The 20,872-nt window shown below is 41.2% G+C and overlaps 1 protein-coding gene across 1 annotated transcript in view; it reads left to right on the plus strand.

Moving 5' to 3' along the window:
* plekhb2 (pleckstrin homology domain containing, family B (evectins) member 2) overlaps positions 1 to 20,235 on the plus strand; it is a 32,484-nt gene extending 12,249 nt beyond the window's left edge. Inside the window, exons 7-8 of the mRNA XM_055646156.1 lie at positions 7,775 to 7,895; positions 16,008 to 20,235. Of these exons, the coding sequence (XP_055502131.1) occupies positions 7,775 to 7,895; positions 16,008 to 16,138 (252 nt within the window). The 3' untranslated portion in view covers positions 16,139 to 20,235. The remainder of the gene's footprint in view (positions 1 to 7,774; positions 7,896 to 16,007) is intronic.
* The last annotated feature ends 637 nt before the right edge of the window (positions 20,236 to 20,872 follow it).

A 20,872-nucleotide genomic window follows, 5' to 3' on the forward strand; every position in this document is an offset into this window, starting at 1 on the left:
CTACTCACTCTATACTCATGACTGTGTAGCCAGACATAGTGCGATCTCCATTTTCAAGTTCGCCGACGACATTGTTGTTGCTGATGAATTACAGATGTTGATGAATTACAGATGTTGATGAATTACAGATGGTGATGAGTCACAGTATAGATGTGAGATCGAATATAGAAATGGTGCCAGCACAGCAACCTGGCTCTCAATATCAGTAAAACCAATGAACTGATTGTGGACTTTGGAAGAGGAAGGATAAGGACCCACAATATGTAAACATAGTACGCTGTAAACAATATGATAAACGAGAGGAAAAAAGCCCCATAAAAAACGAACAATAGTAGTGCAATAATAATAATAGTCTATTGTAGTTCAGAGCTTATTTGAGGTTGTCGTGTTTAATAACCTGATGGCTGCAGGGAGAAGCTTTCCGGAGAATGCTCCAGCAGAGTGTTCTTGCAATACAGGGCTTTCCTTCTCATCTATTACATCAATCAGTACTTGGAAGTCAGACAATTGAAAGGAGTAACTCTCGCCTCTCTCTTTCTTCCCAAGAAGCCCCTTTGTCTCTTGCTGCCAGTCTGTGTCATTGCAGTCTGTACTTATGGTGTTCCTTTTAGGAGTTGACACTGGTGGGATTGGTGCCTAACATAATTCCAGGTGGAAAGCATGCAGAAGCATTTTTTGCTTAAAATGTTGCTGGTCAATTTTTGCCTTTTTATTTGCAGGATAATGTGTAAGTGTTAGTGTTGTGTGCAGAGCCCCGAAAGCAAAACCAAAAGTGCCTAAAACCTTGTCTAAATAAAAATGTATTTAAATTTTAGGAAATAGTAATTGCTTGTACTAAATCAAATTTTATCCCGGGAATCTGATTACTGTTCTAGTGTATCTCAGTTAAAATTCAATATCAACAAAACAAGAATTATACAATCATTGATATGTAAAGTAAATGAATTGATTTTGAAAACTACATTTGGAAAAAAAAGCCTTGGGCAAAACAGTCCACTTGAATATTGTTAATGTTTTGGCTTAAATTGGCCAATGAGGACTTTTTTTTCTCTCTGCTGAATTTCTGCAGAATTTTCTCCTTCTTGCCAATAGATGGCAGTCACCTGCTGTTGGACAGACATTATTTGTTGGAGGATGTGGCTGCTGTAAAAGGCAGTGCATGTGGATGTAACACTATGACAGGAAGTCACTAATGTTTTTCTTATCAAGCTTGAAAGGAGGCATAGAGGCAATGGGTAGAATAGCCTTATTTAGGGATTTTAATGTCATTTAACCTTGACACCCCTCTGAATATCAACCACTATTTCTGCATTAATCCTCTTCATCTTTTGAAATGTTGTGCTGGACGGCTCCTTTCAGAGTGCAGTCTTTCCCCAAGAGCCTGGTTGCTAAGTCAAGCTTGCCCCAGCACAGAATTGGGCAGAACAACTGTTTTCCCAGTACAAGTAGCCATCAGCTCTCTCAGAAAGACTCAGTCAGGGAGTGCCTCGCCCCAGCCGGCACTCAAACTGTCTGCTTGTCTGTGGATATCTTTCACAAAAGTTTACAAAAACAAATCTAAGATGTATTCAATTCAATACTACAGCTACTCCAGCATTTTGTGTCTATCTTTCTACGATTTAGTAATTCAACTAGAAGGCACCTATTTATGCTTAGATGAAATTAAAAAAAACATACTGGAAATCAACAGCTGGTGAGCTAATCTGTGTTTAGTTACTTTCTGTTCTCTTCCTAATTAGTATAGATAGCACTTAATGGTCAGTATGGACACAGTGAAGAGTCTCGACCCGAAATGTCACCCATTCCTTCTCTCCAGGGATGCTGCCTGTCCCACTGAGTTATTCCGGCATTTTGTGTCTACAATTTAAACCAGCATTTGCAGTTCTTTCCTACACACTGGTGGTCCTAAGAGCCTGTTTCTGTGATGCGGGACTCTTCCACCAGCACTTGCACTATAATTTACAGTTGCTAGTGAAATCAACAGCCAGCACATCTTTGGAAAGGGGGAGGAAATTGGAGAACTCATGCAGTCACGGAGAACATGCAAACTCCACACATACCGCACTGGAGGTTAGGATCAGGACTGTGGCTGTGAGGCAGCTATACTACTTGCAACACCATTGTTACACTGTTGAAGAGGGAGGCCATTCAGTCATTTGGGTCCATGCTGGTTCTTGAGGCATTTCTATCAGTCTCATCTGTACTTATTCTCCCTGCAAGTTAATCTCTTCCCCATGCCCATCGACACTTCTGCTGCTGCCGCCACCCCATCCCTTCCACTTCTGATTATTCTGCTGCCCATCTGTATTGAGGGTCGTGAACAATGGCCAGTGGAGCTATCTTTGGAAATCTTTAGGATGTGGGCAGAAACTGGAACACCTTGTGGAAATCCTCTCAGTCAAGATAATTTGCACATCAAGAGCATCTGAAGAAAGGTCTCAACAGGAAACGTCACCCATTCCTTCTCTCCAGAGATGCTGCCTGTCCTGCTGAGTTACTCCAGCATTTGTGTCTACCTTCGGTTTAAACCAGCATCTGCAGTTCTTTCCTACACATTAGAGATCAGGATTGAGCCTGTGGCTATGCCCCTCGTCATATGGATACATTTTCATTTTTGGGGGAGCAAAGATTAAATTTGTTCTTGACAGTAGCATTGGAAATATTTGTACCACTCATGTGAATCTGGTCTTCATTTATTTGGGTTAATTTATTTTAAGATTGGGTGACAGAATCTTGCTGAATTGGGGATCCATGACAACACTTGCTACTCTTCTGAAATACTTTCACCTTGCTGTGTCTGAAAGACATGAAAGGTGCTGTATAAATGCACGTTTCTCCCCTTTAAGTAACTTGTTTGGGAAATAAATGTGGACTGATAGTGGTGGCAAACAGATTTGAGATGCAGATTCCTTAATTTCACCAAATGCCTGAATATGTTTAAGGATCTGAAAAATCTGCTTTTATTTTCTATCTGGCTTTGTTTTAGTCTGTAAGCTTCCTTTGGGAAAGCAGTAAGTAAGGATGTTGCACATCGCCATCCATTCGGAAAACTAAAATAAATTGTTAAAATTATTGTCCTTTTGAGAAATGGCTTGGGACGGCTTCAGAAAATTGTTGTTTGTGAAAAATCTTCCTTGACTTTGGCTTGGCTTGATAGACTGCTCTTTTCTCTCGAGTCCCTTGAAGCATTACATTTTACAGGCTGTTGGCTAGTTTCAGCATTTGCCTTGAATGCTGACTTCAAGACAAAGGCAAAACTCCTTCCAGGCATGTATACAAAGATACTATCAGACAGCATTGACAGCTTGTTGGTCTGTGGGAAAATATGCTTTTTACTCTTTCAAATGCCACAGACATAGGCATTGAAGTTTTAAAAGTATGATGAATAATATCAGTCTTCAATTTGCACAAGTTATTCCATTCCATTTATATTTATATTGTATATTCAGAGATTCGAACTTTATAATTGTCATGTTGATCTTCTGGCATCATTCTGAAAATTATTTTTGAGATGCACCAAATTATTTTGGAGATGGAATCTTGAGCAAAACTGTGGGATAGGCAGTATCTGGGGAGGCGATGTTTTGGGTCGGACCACTTCTTCAGACTGATTGGCGAAGGGGGAGAAAGCTGGAAAGGAAAGGTGAGGGTAGGGCGAAGCCTGGCAAATAAGAAGTGGATAAAGGTAAGGGATATTTAATTGCAGATAGGTGGAGTAGATGACAAAGGCAAGAGATGGAAAGAACACCTTGGTGTCAGAATTGAGAGGAGTGAAATGTAAACCTGGACGGAGAGATGTGGCTGTCAGGGAATGGAAAATAGGCAAGGAAAAAGGGGATTCTGATGGAAGATGAGTGTACAAATGTGGGGAACTGAAAGCCAAAGTTTTTCTCACACTTCTGCCACCTTCAACTTCTCTGACATTTCTGCCTCCTTCAACATGATCCCACTACCAGTGACATCTTCCCATTTCCACTCCTATTCGCTCTCCGAAGCTCATTCTTTCTCACCACAATCCAAACTCTCCCCAGGTACTTCCTTCTAGAAGCACAGGGGCTGTAATACTTCATCCCTACACCGCCTCCCTCACTTCCATCCAGGGACCCCAGTAGCCCTTCCAAGTAAGGTACGGATTTACATAATCCACTTCAAAATTTTTCTACTGCATTTGTTGCTCCCGTGTGGCTTCCTTTAACTGGCGAGACCAAGTCTAGACAATTTTGCTGAATACTTGTGCGCAGTCCCCTTAAGCCTGTTGGATCGCCTGGTGCCAACCAATTTACTTCCCCTTCCCCTTCCCCTTCCCCTTCCCCTTCCCCATACCTGTCTTTCTGTCATTTCCTCCTTCATTGCCAGAGTGAGGACACATGCAAATTGGAGGAACAGCACCTTGTATTCCGCTTGGGTAGCTTGCACCCCAATATTATGCCCATTGAATTCTCCAAATTCAATACCTCCTGACCTCTTTCTTTCCCGTGCTATCCCCACCCAGTGCTCTCTTATGTTTCCCACCATTTCCTTTCTTTTGTTCCTTCGTACACTCGTCTCTCCTTTTGATGTTCCCTTCCAACCTCCGGGTTTACATTTCACTCCTCTTATCTGACACCCTTTTGTCTCCCTTTTCAACTCTAATCTTTGTCACTTAGTCGACCCACCCGTCAATCAAAGTCTCCACATCTGCATCCACCTATCATTTGCCAGGCTGTAGTCTAATCACCATCCCTCCTTTCCATCTTTCTGCTCACTACTCTAATCAGTCTGAAGAAGTGTTCTGACCCAAAGTGTCACCTGTCCATTCCCTCCCTCGATGCTGCCTACAACATCTTTTGCCGGTTTGTAGCCATATCGCTCCACAGGTTAATCAGAGTTAACTTTCTCCATTTTAGGTTAAGTATCTCACATGCTGGATTGTGTCACCCCAACCCCCAAATGTAACTGACCCCTTTCACCCAAACTTGCACTTAACCCGACTGTGCAAAGGAGACGTCATTCCTGGCCCACCAAACTCTGGATGGTTAATACATGGACATTGTGTTATTCTGTGCCACAGAGCAAAGTTGGGGCTGGGGCATGAACATTAAAACAATACAAAACTATGAAAATTGAAGTAAGCCATCAAATGTTCTTAAAGATAATTGAAAAGACACAAATTGCATGGAAATGAAAACATTGAACTAAGGCAAAATAATTTAGAAAAGTAATTTTGCTGCCTAAAGTCCTTATTGAAATCTGTTCAATCCTAGTATTTGTACCAGATGTGACATAGCACACAATCTGAGAGGGGATTTTATTCTTCCTCCTTCCACTTGTCCAACTAATGCTGAGAGGGAAAGAGAGTGGGTAAATCCTGACAAGATTGGCTTGGCTACTACTTCCCAGTGGCAATGCAACTAGGGACAGTTTCCAATAGTACTTGTAGAATTCCAGGACATGAGTTTGCCTTTAATGTTAAACATTGACTGTTCATATATGAACTACCTGCTTCAGTGAACACAATTTGGCCCTGAATTTCCCCAGTCATTACTTAATAATGTTTGAGGCATGAATGTTGTTGTCAAAACTTGCCCCAAGTAGCCTTGAGTGAAATTACAATTATGAAGCCGGGTAATGTTGTGACTATGCTTCTCAGATATGATCATCAAATAACAGTGGCAGTAAATAAAAGAATCCCTAGGGCCAATTACCACCTTCAGCCAAGTTACCGTTGACCTTGATCAAGGACGTGGCCATGAGCTGCACCTCACCTCCCACATCTCAATTTGCATTTGGATCAGCAATCCTTATTGCTGCAAGGTCAAATCTGTGATCTCCTATCTAGCAATAGTATAAGGATTTTCACCACCATGGGGACTGCAGCAAGTTGAGAAAGAAGCCCATCAGTAAAAAACCTTCAGTATCCTTTTTATTTAGTTGATTAGCGCTGCATTAACTGGGTATGTTTTTGGTAATGACTGAAGGTAGCTTTCCTCCCTGCAGAAGGATTTCAATTTGTTTTGTTCCGATAGAAACATAGAAACATAGAAATTAGGTGCAGGAGTAGGCCATTCAGCCCTTCGAGCCTGCACTGCGATTCAATATGATCATGGCTGATCATCCAACTCAGTATCCCGTACCTGCCTTCTCTCCATACCCCCTGATCCCCTTAGCCACAAGGGCCACATCTAACTCCCTCTTAAATATAGCCAATGAACTGGCCTCAATTACCCTCTGTGGCAGAGATTTCCAGAGATTCACCACTCTCTGTGTGAAAAAAGTTCTTCTCATCTCGGTTTTAAAGGATTTCCCCCTTATCCTTAAGCTGTGACTCCTTGTCCTGGACTTCCCTAACATCGGGAACAATCTTCCTGCATCTAGCTGTCCAACCCCTTAAGAATTTTGTAAGTTTCTATAAGATACCCTCTCAATCTCCTAAATTCTAGAGAGTATAAACCAAGTCTATCCAGTCTTTCTTCATAAGACAGTCCTGACATCCCAGGAATCAGTCTGGTGAACCGTCTCTGCACTCCCTCTATGGCAATAATGTCCTTCCTCAGATTTGGAGACCAAAACTGTACGCAATACTCCAGGTGTGGTCTCACCAAGACCCTGTACAACTGCAGTAGAACCTCCCTGCTCCTATACTCAAATCGTTTTGCAATGAAAGCTAACATACCATTCGCTTTCTTTACTGCCTGCTGTACCTGCATGCCTACCTTCAATGACTGGTGTACCATGACACCCAGGTCTCGCTGCATCTCCCCCTTTCCCAATCGGCCACCATTTAGATAATAGTCTAATAGATAATAGTAATAATGTGTAACAATTCCTATCTTTGCACCAGATTTAATCAATTTGCTTGGATATTTTGTATCTTGTTGAATTTCACTGCCCCCGCCCCTCCATTTGATAGAATCTGCATATATTACCATCTGGCTTTATCTCCATTAGCAGCATAAAGAAAGCATTCACTTAGAATATTCCTACTACTTGTGCATTTGTGCTGTCTAGCTATGGTGCAACTTTAATTCTGACATATAAATTTGAAAGAATTAGGTTTATATATCATGATGTGTTTTGGTGTGCATGGGTGTTTCCCTCAATGATACATAAAGATAAACAAATCTAGTAAGACTTTGAATTGCCACTCAAAGGAATGTTCATAACTTCTAGGAGCAGAGTTAGGCCATCAAGTCTGCTCCTCCATTCAATCATGGCTGATCTGTCTTTCCATTCTCAGCCCAATTCTCATGCCTTTACCCATACCCCTGACATGCATACTAATTAAAAATCTGTCAATCGCCATCTTAAAAATACCCATTAACTTGGCCTCGACAGTCGTCTGTGGCAATGAAATCACCACCCTCTGATAAAAAAAAATCCTCCTCATCTCCTTTCTATAGGTACATGCATCCTTTTATTCTGAGGCTATGGCTTCTGGTAGACTCTCCCACTAGTGGAAACATCCTCTCCACATCCAGGGCTTTTACTATTCGGTAAGTTTCAATGGGTTACCCCACATCCTTCTAAACTCCAGCAAGAATGTGGGGGCCGACAGGCTGAAAATCAAACACCATTGTCGTTCCTGGAATAACTAATAGCCATGCAATGATTTACACCCTGGAGGATGGTGATTGGCAGAGAAAGAGGAAAGAGTCTTGCAAATAGCACTTTGTTTGGTAAAGATGATGGCATATTTGTCTTCTAGTTGGGATGTGGTGTGATCATTCTGAGTTAAAGCATTACTGTAAAGCATCAAATACTGCAGATGCTGAACAATTAACATGGACTTTTTCAGGTCTACAGCTACGATTCATACAGCGGTACCTATACTCCTCAGCAGCCTCCTGCATCACAGCAAGTCATGTACACCTCCAGTGGTCAACCTTATGCTGTGGCCTATCAGTATCCTTATCATGGTAAGTCTGTTTCCATCAATGGTTTCTGTATCCTTCATAGAAATCCAGACCTAACGTTATAAAGATAACCCTAATGAGACAATGAAAGTTACAGGCTAAAGGGTAATTTCTCAATTTAATTCTCATTCAGTATAATATTTTGTGACCTCTTTGAGTTTCAGGAAAAAAAACCTTTGTCAGCTTGCTTTTGGTAGTCAGCTGAATTATGCTTTAATTGCTGGTGAATTTCCTGCTGCTGATTCCTTCCCCATGTGGTAATTTCAGGAACTTTGGCAGGTCACATGAATGTTTTATCAGACTGCGGACAAAATCAGGACTATATCGCACATATTTTTGTTCAGTGAAAATTACATGACATGCCTCTTTCAATGTTGTCAATAACGGGCCAGATGGTGGCAGTGTTAAGCTAGTTTCTAAACTCTGAATTCATCTTCTGGTAAGAACTTGTATTTGTTGCTGACCTTGAATCATTGGCGTTTCATTATTTTACAAAGACTTGGCATTGATGGGTCAATGTGAAAATGATTAGCGGATGACAACTATTCTCATAGACTTGGAGTAAATCTTTGTGCTGAACATCTGCTAATCATTGCTGAATTTGATACTGCTTGAGGAAAACTATATCAGGTTACAATTATCCAAGCGTGTTTTCCCCCCCCCCCCCCCCCCCATGCTGTGGTATGACTTTCCAAAGTATCCTTGATTTTATTTGCATTCGCATACAGGACTTGCACTTGGATGGGTCTTTCCCATATGGGCTGAATCAGTTTTGTATTGACAAATGTGTACAGTAACTGCCAATGTGAGAATATCAGCAGGGCAGACAAAAATGCTGGAGAAACTCAGCGGGTGAGGCAGCATCTATGGAGCGAAGGAATAGGTGACATTTCGGGTCACGACCCTTCTTCAGACTGATGTGGGGGGCAGAAAGAAGAAAGAAAAAGGCGGAGACAGTAGGCTGTGGGAGAGCTGGGAAGGGGAGGGGAAGGAGGGAGAAAACAAGGACTACCTGAAATTGGAGAAGTAAATGTTCATACCACTGTGGTGTAAACTACCTGTAATTTCTTCTATATGATCATGTTGTGGCTAGCACAATGAATACACGTCTGACACCGACGACATCTTGTAAGAACAGATTATTTCAACAACCAACAGAAACTACTAGAAGGTCACTTGACATCAGTCACGAGGCCTAGGCAAAACTGGCAGCTTCTACTCCTGGCCTCAATAGGGCACTGGCATTTGCACATTGATGACAAGTACAAATGTTTCAAGATGGCACTAGCATTTACATCACGGTGAAATATGAGGTGCTGCGCCTCCAATTTACAGTGGGATTCATTTTGGCCATGGAGGAGGCCCAGGACAGAAAGTTCGGATTTGGAATGGGAGGGGGTGTTGAAGTGCTGAGCCACCGGGAGATCAGGTTGGTAAATGCGAACTGAGTGGAGGTGTTGGGCGAAGTGATCGCCAAGCCTGCGCTTGGTCTCACTGATGTAGAGCCGTTGACACCTAGAACAGCGGATGCAATAGATGAGGTTGGAGGAGGTGCAGGTGAACCTCTGCCTCACCTGGAAAGACTGCTTGGGTCCTTGGATGGAGTCGAGGGGGGAGGTAAAGCGACAAGTATTTGCTGTGGTTGCGAGGGAAAGTACCAGGGGAGGGGGTGGTTTGGGTGGGAAGGGACGAATTGACCAAGGAGTTACGGAGAGAGCGGTCGCTGTGGAAAGGAGGGCAGCTAATTTTGGAGAAATCCTTGTATTATTCTCACCACCTCCCCCAAACCATTAATCCAGTTCTTTGTCTGTCTCCTTGTCTGTTTTCCAATTCTCTGACTTTATAAATCGTTCCTCTGGTTTCTGACCCAGTTGTCAATGGAAGTTGTTCTGTTTTTTAACTTTTAAACAATGCAATAAATTATCTAATTTTTGAACATCTCTAAAATCTCCCCTTAACTCACTCTGTTGTTGGAGCAATCACAGCTTAGCTGGTGAATGAAAATTGAGTGTCCTTTACTTTTCCCTGCTGCAGTATAGGAGTTCTATATAAAAATTCTGCTTGCATTGCCATTTAATCCCACAGCCTGCGCGATGCCTGCAGTTCAGTTTTGTCTCAATAGTTGCCCATCAACCATTGACAGTTGATTATCATCAGTCATCAAAATGCTTTTGCAAAGTTTTACACTCGTTCTATGCTTGGTTTGACCTCATTATCAAAAATAATCACTTTCAATCATATGGTTCTTCATGCGATGTAGATAGTGAGGTCATATGGCTCTTACCAGCGATGGAGATGGTGAGGTCTAGAAACGGTAGGGAGATGCCTGAAATGTTACAGGTGAATTTAAGTATTCACCTCAAATTCACCTGGACCATTTCCGACATCTCCCTACCATTTCTAGACCTCACTATCTCCATCGCAGGTAACAGACTACTGACTGACATCTACTACAAACCCACTGACTCCCATGGCTATTTAGACTACATTTCCCACCCTGCTTCCTCTATCCCCTGCTCCCAATCCCTCCGTCTACGGCGCATCTGCACCCAGGATGAGGTGTTCCAAACCAGGGCATCGGAGATGTCCTCATTCTTTAGGGAACGGGGGTTCACCTCTTCGACTATAGACGAGGCTCTCATCAGGGTCTCCTCTATATCCCATAGTTCCGCTCTCACTCCCCATCCCCCCCCCCCCCCCCCCCCACTCGAAACAAGAACAGAGTCTCCATTGTCAGCACCTTCCACACTACCAGCCGACACATACAACAGATAATCGTGCAAAATTTTCGCTACCTCCAATGGGATCCCACCACTGGCCACATCTTCCCATCTCCTCCCCTTTCAGCTTTCCGCAGACCGCTCCCTCCGTAACTCCCAGGTTAATTGTCCCTTCCCACCCAAACCACCCCCTATCCTGGTACTTTCCCTTGCAACCGCAGGAAATGCTACACTTGTTGCTTTACCTCCTCCCCCCCCCCCCCCCCTCGACTCCATCCAAGGACCCAAGCAGTCTTTCCAGGTGAGGCAGAGGTTCACCTGCACCTCCTCTAACCTCATCTATTGCATCCGCTGTTCTAGATGTCAACTGCTCTGTATCGGTGAGACCAAGCGCAGGCTTGGCGATCGGATCGCCCAACACCTCCGCTCAGTTTGCATTAACTAACCTGATCTCCCGTGGCTCAGCACTGCAACTCCCCTTCCCATTCTGAATCCGATCTTTCTGTCCTGGGCCTCCTCCATGGCCAGAGTGAGTCCCAACGCAAATTGGAGGAGCAGCACCTCATATTTTGCATGGGTGGTTCTACACCCCAGTGGTGTGAACATCTCCAATTTCAGGTAGTCCTTGCTTTCTCTCTCCTTCCCCATCCCTTCCCAGCTCTCCAACAGCCTACTGTCTCCGACACTTCCTTTCGTCTTCCCACCCCCACCCCCACATCAGTCTGAAGAAGGGTCTCGACCCGAAACGTCACCTATTCCTTCGCTCCATAGATGCTGCCTCACCGCTAAGTTTCTCCAGCATTTTTGTCCACCCTCATCTCTGATACCGTCTGTTTAGAGATTACATTGTCTCTCTGTGATTATGTGATTTTGGTTGGTGCTCAAATTTCCTCCCACATTCCAAGGACCTTGGTAGTTTATTTAGCTACTGTAATTTGACCATAGTGTACAAGGCCCAGAGATAGAATTGAGAGGGAGTTGATGGGAATGTGGGAAGAATAGGTTACACGGAAAATTAGCAAGGAATGAGTGTAGAGGCACCAAACATCGTGAATAAACGTTTTTTAAATTCAGGCATTATAGGTTAGATATACAGGCATGTTTAGTCCTCTAACACAAAAGTTATTGTTGCTGCTGCAAGGCAAAGCTGTTGCCTCGTGGCTCGAGCTGAGCTCTTGCTGAGGTGGCAGGACACTCACGCGAAGAGAGAAGAGAAAGGGAGCCAGAGAGGGTTGACCCAGAGTTCGTTATATATACTAGCGCACACCCCTATACACCGTGACAACTCCTCCCCGCCATTGCCCAGTCACGTGACCCTACCCCCCGACTGCCGAGGGTTTGTGTAGCGAGAGGCCTAACCACTGGGTGCTGCCACATGAGATTGCTTTGTGAGCCGACATTGATAAAAATATGCTAAAGTTGCTACTTCCTTTTAAGGAATATGGGAAAATCAGAAGAAATATGGGAAAATCAGTAGGGCATTTGTCATTTACGGAATACATCATGAAACACCTCTTCCTAACATAATGTTTCTTAGATAGGATGATCAAAATGGCTTTTGGCACATTGGCCTTCATCAATCAGAGTATTGAGTATTGAAGTTGGGAGGTCATAGTGCAGTTGTATAAGATTTTGACGAGGCCACATTTAGAGTATTGTGCTCAGTTTTGGGCACCATGTTATAGGAAAGATGGTATCAAGCTGGAAAGGGTACAGAAACGATTTACGAGGATGTTGCCATAAATGGTGCTATAAATCTGAGCTATAAATGGTGGTTGAGTAGGCTGGGACTCTATTCATTGGAGTGCAGGAGGATGAGGGGTGATCTTATGGAGGTGTATAAAATCATGAGAGGAATAGATCAGGTAGATGCACAGAGTCCCTTGCCCAGAGTAGGTGAATCGAGGACCAGATGACATACGCTTAAGGTGAATGGGAAAAAATGTAATAGGAATCTGAGGGGTAACTTTTTCACACCAAGGGTAGTGGGTGTATGAACAAGTTGCCAGAGGAGGTAGTTGACTGACTATTATGCATGTCAATTTAGCAAGTAAGTAAGATTTATTGACAATAGTCCGTGTGCCACATGCAAAACCAGGCTTACATTCTGGAGCCCAATGGTATTATCTATTGGGTCAACAGTTTTAATTTGTATTGTTTATATATTTGGTTAATCATACAAGCCACTGTTAAAATCAAAGCAATATTTGAATATACACAAGTTAAGTGTTCCCCACCTTTTCCTGCCAAACTCGCAAGCATTTATCAAAGTTTTTTTGCTGGGTGTGGATACGTTCACACCATCTCTATTCCTTGTGCACATCTTTTTTGAATTTTTAAACAAAATTAAGTTTCATTATTAAATCTGGAGTTTATCCTGTAGGATGGTGCAACTCAACACTCCTGCTCCACCAATCTCAGATGCTCTGCTTGTTTTGGATATAAGTAAAATGTGGAAAAAACACATACAAATATAGTTGAAAATTATAACAAAACTGGGATTGTGCATTTATGTGTACTGGATATTCATTTGCAGTTATAAACAATAGACAATAGGTGCAGGAGTAGGCCATTCGGCCCTTCGAGCCAGCATCATGGCTGATCATCCACATTCAGTACTCCGTTCCTGCCTTCTCACCATATCCGCTGACTCTGCTATCTTTAAGAGCTCGAGCTAACTCTCTCTTGAAGGCATCCAGAGAATTGGCCTCCAGTGCCTTCTGAGGCAGAGAATTCCACAGATTCACAACTCTGGTAAAAACGTTTTTCCTCATCTCCGTTCTAAATGGCCTACCCCTTATTCTTAAACTGTGGCCCCTGGTTCTGGACTCCCCCAACATCAGGAACATGTTTCCTGCCTCTAGCGTCCAATCCCTTAATAATCTTATGTTTCAATAAGATATCCTCTCATCCTTCTAACTTCCAGCATATACAAGCCCAGCCGCTCCATTCTATCAACATATGACAGTCCCGCCAGTTGTCCTCAATTGCTTAAATATTGCATTGGGAAATGCTCTGCTGGTGTTGCCAATAGGAATTTTTTCAAAGATGCCTCTGGCCTTGAATTTTAAGAAACTAAGAGCCAACTTGCATCTAAACCTGTACAGTTTATCAGGGCGGATGAGAAGTTTTCAATTCATTTGAGATGTCAATTAAGTTGGGCTTTGTGCTGCATGATATATTATCAAGGAGACTGCTGTATTGTAGATGGCTGTGATGTTTTTAAGGAAAAAACATTTCCTCTCTCGGGTAATATAAATGTGTTGGAAAATTTCCAATAGAAAGCCAGCACATTACTTTGTGCACCAGCAGTCCCCAATGTGCTCTCATATACCAACACAACTATGCGAAAAGGCAACTTCAAATACTATGTATGGTTCACTATTATTGCTTTATTCAATACCAAGGAGAGTACTTCTGGCAATGCTTCAGGCATAAGTATTTCCTGTGATGAAGGAAGTAGGGAATCACAACGTATCCTGGTGTTTCTGTTTACCTTGTTTTTTAAGAATGTAGTTATTTGGGGAATTTATCCATTCCATTTGTCTTTTCTCAAAGTAAGCCATTGTCATTGTAAATATTTTCTCCTCTAAGACATATTATTTATTGCAAAAAAAAAAAAAAAAAGATTTCTTAAATCTCCATGAGTGTACCAGATGTTAACCTAGAGCTGAACAGGACCACTATCTGTTGGCCCATCCAGCTGCAAAAGGTTTCATTGTCTACAGGCATGCACTCTATGTGGTAACATTGTTGAAAGGGAAACCTTTCTATTTTATTGAATGCAGATTATGCTCAAATTTCATTTTCAATGTTCTTAAATGGTGGTAATATAAAGAATGCAGATGCATGTTGCTGCATCATCTGCACAACAAACTGTGACCAAGTAGCTTGCTACAAGTGGTTTATCAGATTATTAAATTCATTCACAATTGACTCTTGTTTTTTTCTTTTGGGGAAGAAAATACCTTAAAGAGACAAGGGTTTGGTTGTAAGATGTAATTTCAACATAATTGGCAGGGAGATGTTGACATAATTTTCCTTTGCATTTATGTCAGCCAATTTACAATGTCAAAATCACTTATTACAAAATCTGCTGTAAATTAAGTGAGAGACTGACTATGGTGGTACTTTTCAGATCAAGCTTGTCAAAGGCAAATTCAGAAAGGTCCTAACCTAATCATTTTTTTCTAAAAAGAGCAGAGGCATTTAAATGGCTTGTTGAATTTTCATGAGCATCACACGGAGGCAGCAGCAGTTATTGTTGTTCACATTACCGCTCCATTTTCTTCCTCCCAATATGTAATAATAACAGCAACCTTTCACTAATTCTGTGTTGCTGAGGTAATATTCTACCCATCTCTCACAGAGCCTTTACTAAAGTTCAATCATCATGACAGCAATGTCAACTTCAACATGCCAATATAGAATCACATTTGTGATCACAGGGCTGTCTCTCTACTCACCTAAATACAAAAATCTATATTGCGATTTGCACCTCCTGTCCCCTGTATGCGGAGTTGCCCATGGTGCTGCAGTCTTGTTTCTGGCTGCACCTCCAAATGGAGTCCTCTTAATTTATCAGTATTCAGAACTTAATACTTCCGTGTTTCCATGCTGTAATTGTTATATGGTTACTGGTTAGAGAATAAGATGCCCTTTAGAACCTCCTGAATTTCCTGACTGACAGTCATCCTCTCCCTCCCTGACTACATGCTCTTTACGCTATAGGGTAAACACTTGCTGATGCGTGCTGCTCATGATGTGCTCAACCTTGCAGATAAAGTGACTGTAGTGATAAACCTTTGCTTTTGCTTAGACTTTATAGCCCAGCACTCAATTTCTTTCAACTGGCGACGTTTCCTGTACCTGTGGTTGCCCAGGAAAGAGGACGTTTTTTGTTGTTCCCTCATGCCACACGATACAAATTCCACAGGTTTGAGCTGCCCTGACACAGTTTGTTTTATTTTAAGTCCTGAATTTTAAACACATGTAAAATTTTAGCTACAGTTTCCTGCTCACTGATCTGCTCTGCCTGAGGTAGTCAAGGAGACCGATTCAGTTGTGGTATTGAAGACAACATTTGAAGTTGATGTATATCTGCTATCAGAAATTTGGCTGGATTTTTCTGGATTTGGTCCCTGTGCCCACACTCAAATGGCCTGAATGCAGAATCCTGTTTTTATTTGGCCTCCACACCCTAGATTTGAGTAGCTCAAGTCATAGTAGCAACTATGGCTCAGTGACTCAATGTCAATATTTGCCAATTACATTCCAGCGGAGAGCCCCGGGATGTTTGCTAAGTTTAAGGCACAATATAACTGCAAGTTGTTCATTTTAAATGCAAAAAGGGATATTTGTCTCGAGATTAACTTCTCGCATTCATTCCCTGCAGGTCATTACCCCCCAGCAACCAATCATGTTATCATTCAAGACCGGAGACGTGATGATGGGGACTTGGCGCTGGGCATGGTGGCAGGAGCTGCCACTGGTATGGCACTGGGATCATTATTCTGGGCGTTCTAGAACTCCTGAACCGCTGCATCAATCTGCTGCTTACGTAGCTGTCACTTCCCCTGTGGAGAAACTGCTTTCAATTCGCACCCATCACATAATTTCTTAACACATGTTGTCCTCAACACTGCTTAGTCTCTACATTGCACCTTAACCTTGTTGAAGCAGTTCCTGAAATTTGTAGTGATATTTCTGTAGCAAAATTGAAGTGTGTTTATCGAATATATATATATATTCCAAGAGAGAGAGCAAGATTAACTTATCTCAGAAATGCTATGAATTAAAAATGTGTTTCTCTAATTCTAATTTTATAACTTACAAAATGTTATTGCTGATGATATAGAAGGAGAAGAATGAAATATTTGATGTAGTGAATTGCAGCTTTTTAAATTTTTAAATTCTGCTTGAATTATTGAAGGTTCTTGCATTCATTGAAACATTCCTTTTGCTGTGCAGATAAAACTCTTAATTGTTAAAGGAAGTTTTCAACACATTGCACAAGGTGTGAATTTGGCCTATCTCAGTTGCAGTTGTGACGGGTAAAAATTTATGCTTTGGAGGAAACTACAGCTTCAAGCTACATTACAAGCCTGTTTAGTCGCTAGTTACCAAGGATATTCTATTTTTACTGTGGGATATTGAAAAGTTACGGCCACAATCACAAAATGAGTTTTCAAGACTCATTATGTTGAAAGTTAATTTTTTGTATTTGCTAAGCGAATCCAAGCACATTGAAGTCTGTCCATAAGCTATTTTGCCATAGCACATGAAATGCCAAGTAGCAACAAAGGAAAATTAACTCTTTAATGCTTCTTTATGAGACAATGTAATAGAAAAGAAAGCTACCTCTAGGATCCTAACTCACCCATGTTGTATGCCTCAAGTGTTTGTAGCTCAGCTTCTATCACTATGTCAAGTATTCTGATCCTTCCTACATTTTGCACAAGTATAAATTTACGTATGTGTGCAGACTGAAATTCCTGAAAACATCAGACCTCACCAGAAATGACTTAATCCCACCTGTGACTTATTTTTCTGCTCGCCCAGTGTGTATTTACAGCATGTTCCGAGTCTTGTTTCCCTAGTCAACTAATCTTCGGCATATGTAAACTTGAATTATTAACGTTTTTGGTTTAGATCCTCGTATTACTGTGTGTTGTGTGTGTGTGTGTGTGTGTGTGTGTGTGTGTGTGTGTGTGTGTGTGTGTGTGTGTGTGTGTGTGTGTGTGTGTGTGTGTGTGTGTGTGTGTGTGTGTGTGTGTGTGTGTGTGTGTGTGTGTGTGTGTGTGTGTGTGTGTGGAATGTCTATTTCTTTAATCGTCTTTCAAGGCTTTATACTTGGGATCAATTGTATTGATTTTTCTCACCAATTTCAAATGCATGTGGGGTTGTTTTATTTTGTTTTATTTGACCAGGCATGGAGTTAATACTCTGCATGGGTTCTGACTAAAACCTTGTATAAGCTCCAGACCTTAACTGTTTCTAGGTTTAAGTTTATTTTTGGTTTACTCGTCACATTTCCTTGAGATGGAATCTGACTTTCAACAGTGTGTGCTCATGTAGTTCTGTTTGTTATTTAATTAAATTGTGCATTTTATTGGTATTACCTTTTGGTGACCATTTTTCCAATTGTAATATTTTTTTTTTGTGTAGTTATATATCATCCTGCCTTTTGGACAAATGAGGTCCTGGATCAATCTGCTTGTTTCCATTTAATCTTTCAGTCATGTTGACCCTTTCTCTGTCCTTGAATAGTGTGGGGTTGGGAGCGAGTTTCACTGATGTCTATTGCCTAGAGCTTTAAATGATTAACTTGCCAGATGTTGTAAAATGTTTTAGAGTCTAAGATTCTGCTGTTTTACTTTTCAGCGCATCTCACTGTGCTCCCTATCATTAATTTATTGCTTTGCTTAAGGAATCTATATATATTCTGGCAATCTTAATCCCCTGTCACTTGGGACCAAATACTGCCTCCCTTTCTCACAATATTGTCCATAGCACCATCATAAAATATACATGCCTTTGACCGACGTTTCAACCTGACAGAGTGATTTGTGCTCAACCTATCCTTGAGGGTAAATACAGAAGTGAACTTAGTAGGAATCAATAGGGCTGACAATGAAATTGAAGGATTAGTGTGGTCCAGACAGAGAACCTGCAAATACGTAATCTGGGAGGTGAGGTATTGATCTCATAAATGTGTGCCTTTAAAAAGAAATAAAGGAACCATTTGTGTTGTTTCACTGGTCTAAACAATCTTGTTTGTTGACTGGGGTAACCAATAACATTTTCTTTTAATTATCAAGTCTGTAACTTCCAATTTTTCTTTGCAAAGTCTTTAACTGTAGTGTTCCATTTGTAGATTTAGATTTAAATTCAACTCTGCTGGCTGCAGTAACGATACAGACCTGCAATTAGTATTGCACACATGAGCTGCAAAATACTAATATCCAAGCCCCTGAAAGAGAAAAGCAGTGATCATTGAGATATTGGAAGATGCCTGTACAGGCTTACCAGAGCATATTGCAAAGTGCTTGAAAGTGGCATGCACCGAGGAAAAAACTTTTAATTGAAAGAGGAGAGGGAAAGATTGCTTTCAATTCATCTTGCACTTGTATTGACAACTTTAAATTGCTTCTGTGTAATTTGTTGTGCTTTTGGTTTTAACTGCTTTGTCAAAATCAGAGTTTTGGTGTAAAATGCTACAATAAAGTGATTTTGTTTCAAAGGCTGCCCACAAATTCCAATTAATCGATTGGACCATTGAAAATACAGCTGCAGTTTCAAATTCAGGAGTACCAGCTGTTCCTGAGCTTTATCATCTTTTGGCATACTGATTTAACAAATCCCTGACAAGTTAGAGACTTCACATGTGGCCTCGTGCTTGCAATTGTCTCGCAGGATATTTGTTTATAATGGGAAGAAGGCAAGTAAAGTTAAATATTGATCTAACCTTTCTCCCACCATTGATGGGAAGGTAGGAATTTGATGGTCAATAATAGTTCTGATAGTTTTGTGCAAAGCTACCTATTGCTTTGGTTGAATAGTGTGGATAGATTATCAAATACAAATGGCAAACTTAGAAAGGGTCGCCCTCGAGGGACAGACCCACAGTACTTGGCAATTTCTTTAAACCATACGAGAGTTTTTAATGGCTCTCACTGACTTTCTTCCTATTTGTGGGATATTGCTTGCTAGAGGAAAGCAATGCAGTTGCTTTAGAGGGGTAAACGGAAGGAATGTCACACTGCTCTTGAAGTAGACTTCAGTGATGCTGAATCGTTCATCATCTCACAGCAGTTGTGTTTTTAACAACTAAGGTTAAAGAATCAATGAAAATGTTACTTCAGTCATAACCACAACAATTAATGTTTTTATTTGTATTTTCCTCCAGTGTCTGTATTTTTCAGCAGATTAATAGTGTTAAGAACAAGCAGTATTTCACTTTGTTAAAAACAATTCTTATAACCAGTGAAGGATTAACTAAGGGACATATTTGAGAAAGTTGGGATGGGGGGAAGGAGCAAACCAAGAGAAGATGGTCACACTGACATTGAACGAGACATTGAATTGTTGGAGGTGAAAAGGGTGCGCGAGATGCAAGAATAAAAAAAGGCGCAAGGTAGTAGAAGAATAAAGGGAGTGATAGAAATCGATAGATTTTGGTTTAGATTGCTGAAATATTAAAGCAAAACCAAAATGCTAAAGGAACTCAGCAGGCCAGGCATTAATGGAGGGAAAAGGACACAGCATTTCAGGTTGGGACCTTACTTTAGACTGAACATATTTGAGTTAGGCAGTGACAGGCAGCGAATGGGAAAAATTGTGAGTGAGCTTTGAAAATGGTTTCAGACATTGGCTACTCGTTCTGATTTTTAATATTTATTTGCTGTACTGATGCTTGGCAAAACATCTTGTCTTGTGAAATCGCAATGTGTCGTTACACATTTAAAGGTATCCTTTAAACATTTGTTTAATCAGCTGTTAAAAATGCTTTTAGAAATCCAGTCAGCTGCAGTAGGGTGAATTATAAACATTGCGCTGTTACTGATTGTGCTGTGTTTCCGTGGAATGTAATGATATGTAATTAAATAAATGTGATTGCCTTACCCTTGTCTTGTCTGATTTTAAGATTGAGGATCCAATTTCAATAACTTTGTGGCATAAGATTAGCACTGAGGTAACTTCAGTGTCAATGTGAACATAAAACTCTCTTTTACTCCCTTGCTCTCTTACTCTCCCTTTCCCTCTGCTCTCCTGAAAGGATTTTCACCTGTGAATGTTGTTGACTGTCAGCAATTTCTATCTATTGGGAAGACTACCAATGGTCATTGGTTCAGATGTGCACAACACTCCTACATATCTGAAGACATGTGGTATCATTATCTCGGTAACAAGTAGTTCGATAATGGAATCACTGTTGCAACACTTGGGTTTTGTTGCGTGCTGTTAGGTTTCCCCTTGTCTCCCTTCGTATGCTGTTTTGGATCAATTCAAAGCCGTAAGTTACAAGATTTTCAGTTGTCTAAAGTAGGAGGCTTTGTGGAGTTTAAACTGGTGTAAGCCAGTTGGACCAATATATTTGCCTTGTGTGTAATTTAGCAGTTCTATGTAAGCAAATAGACACTTTTAAAGAGAGAGAATCTCAATTGGAGGTAATTAGACCAGGCCTCTGTTTTATCAGTCCAAGCTATTTTTATTACTAGTCTGGTAACACAAATGGCAGACAACAGTACTTAATCTCTG

This window comes from Leucoraja erinacea, chromosome 14, assembly GCF_028641065.1.
Source record: "Leucoraja erinacea ecotype New England chromosome 14, Leri_hhj_1, whole genome shotgun sequence".
Taxonomy (NCBI): Eukaryota; Metazoa; Chordata; class Chondrichthyes; order Rajiformes; family Rajidae; genus Leucoraja; species Leucoraja erinaceus.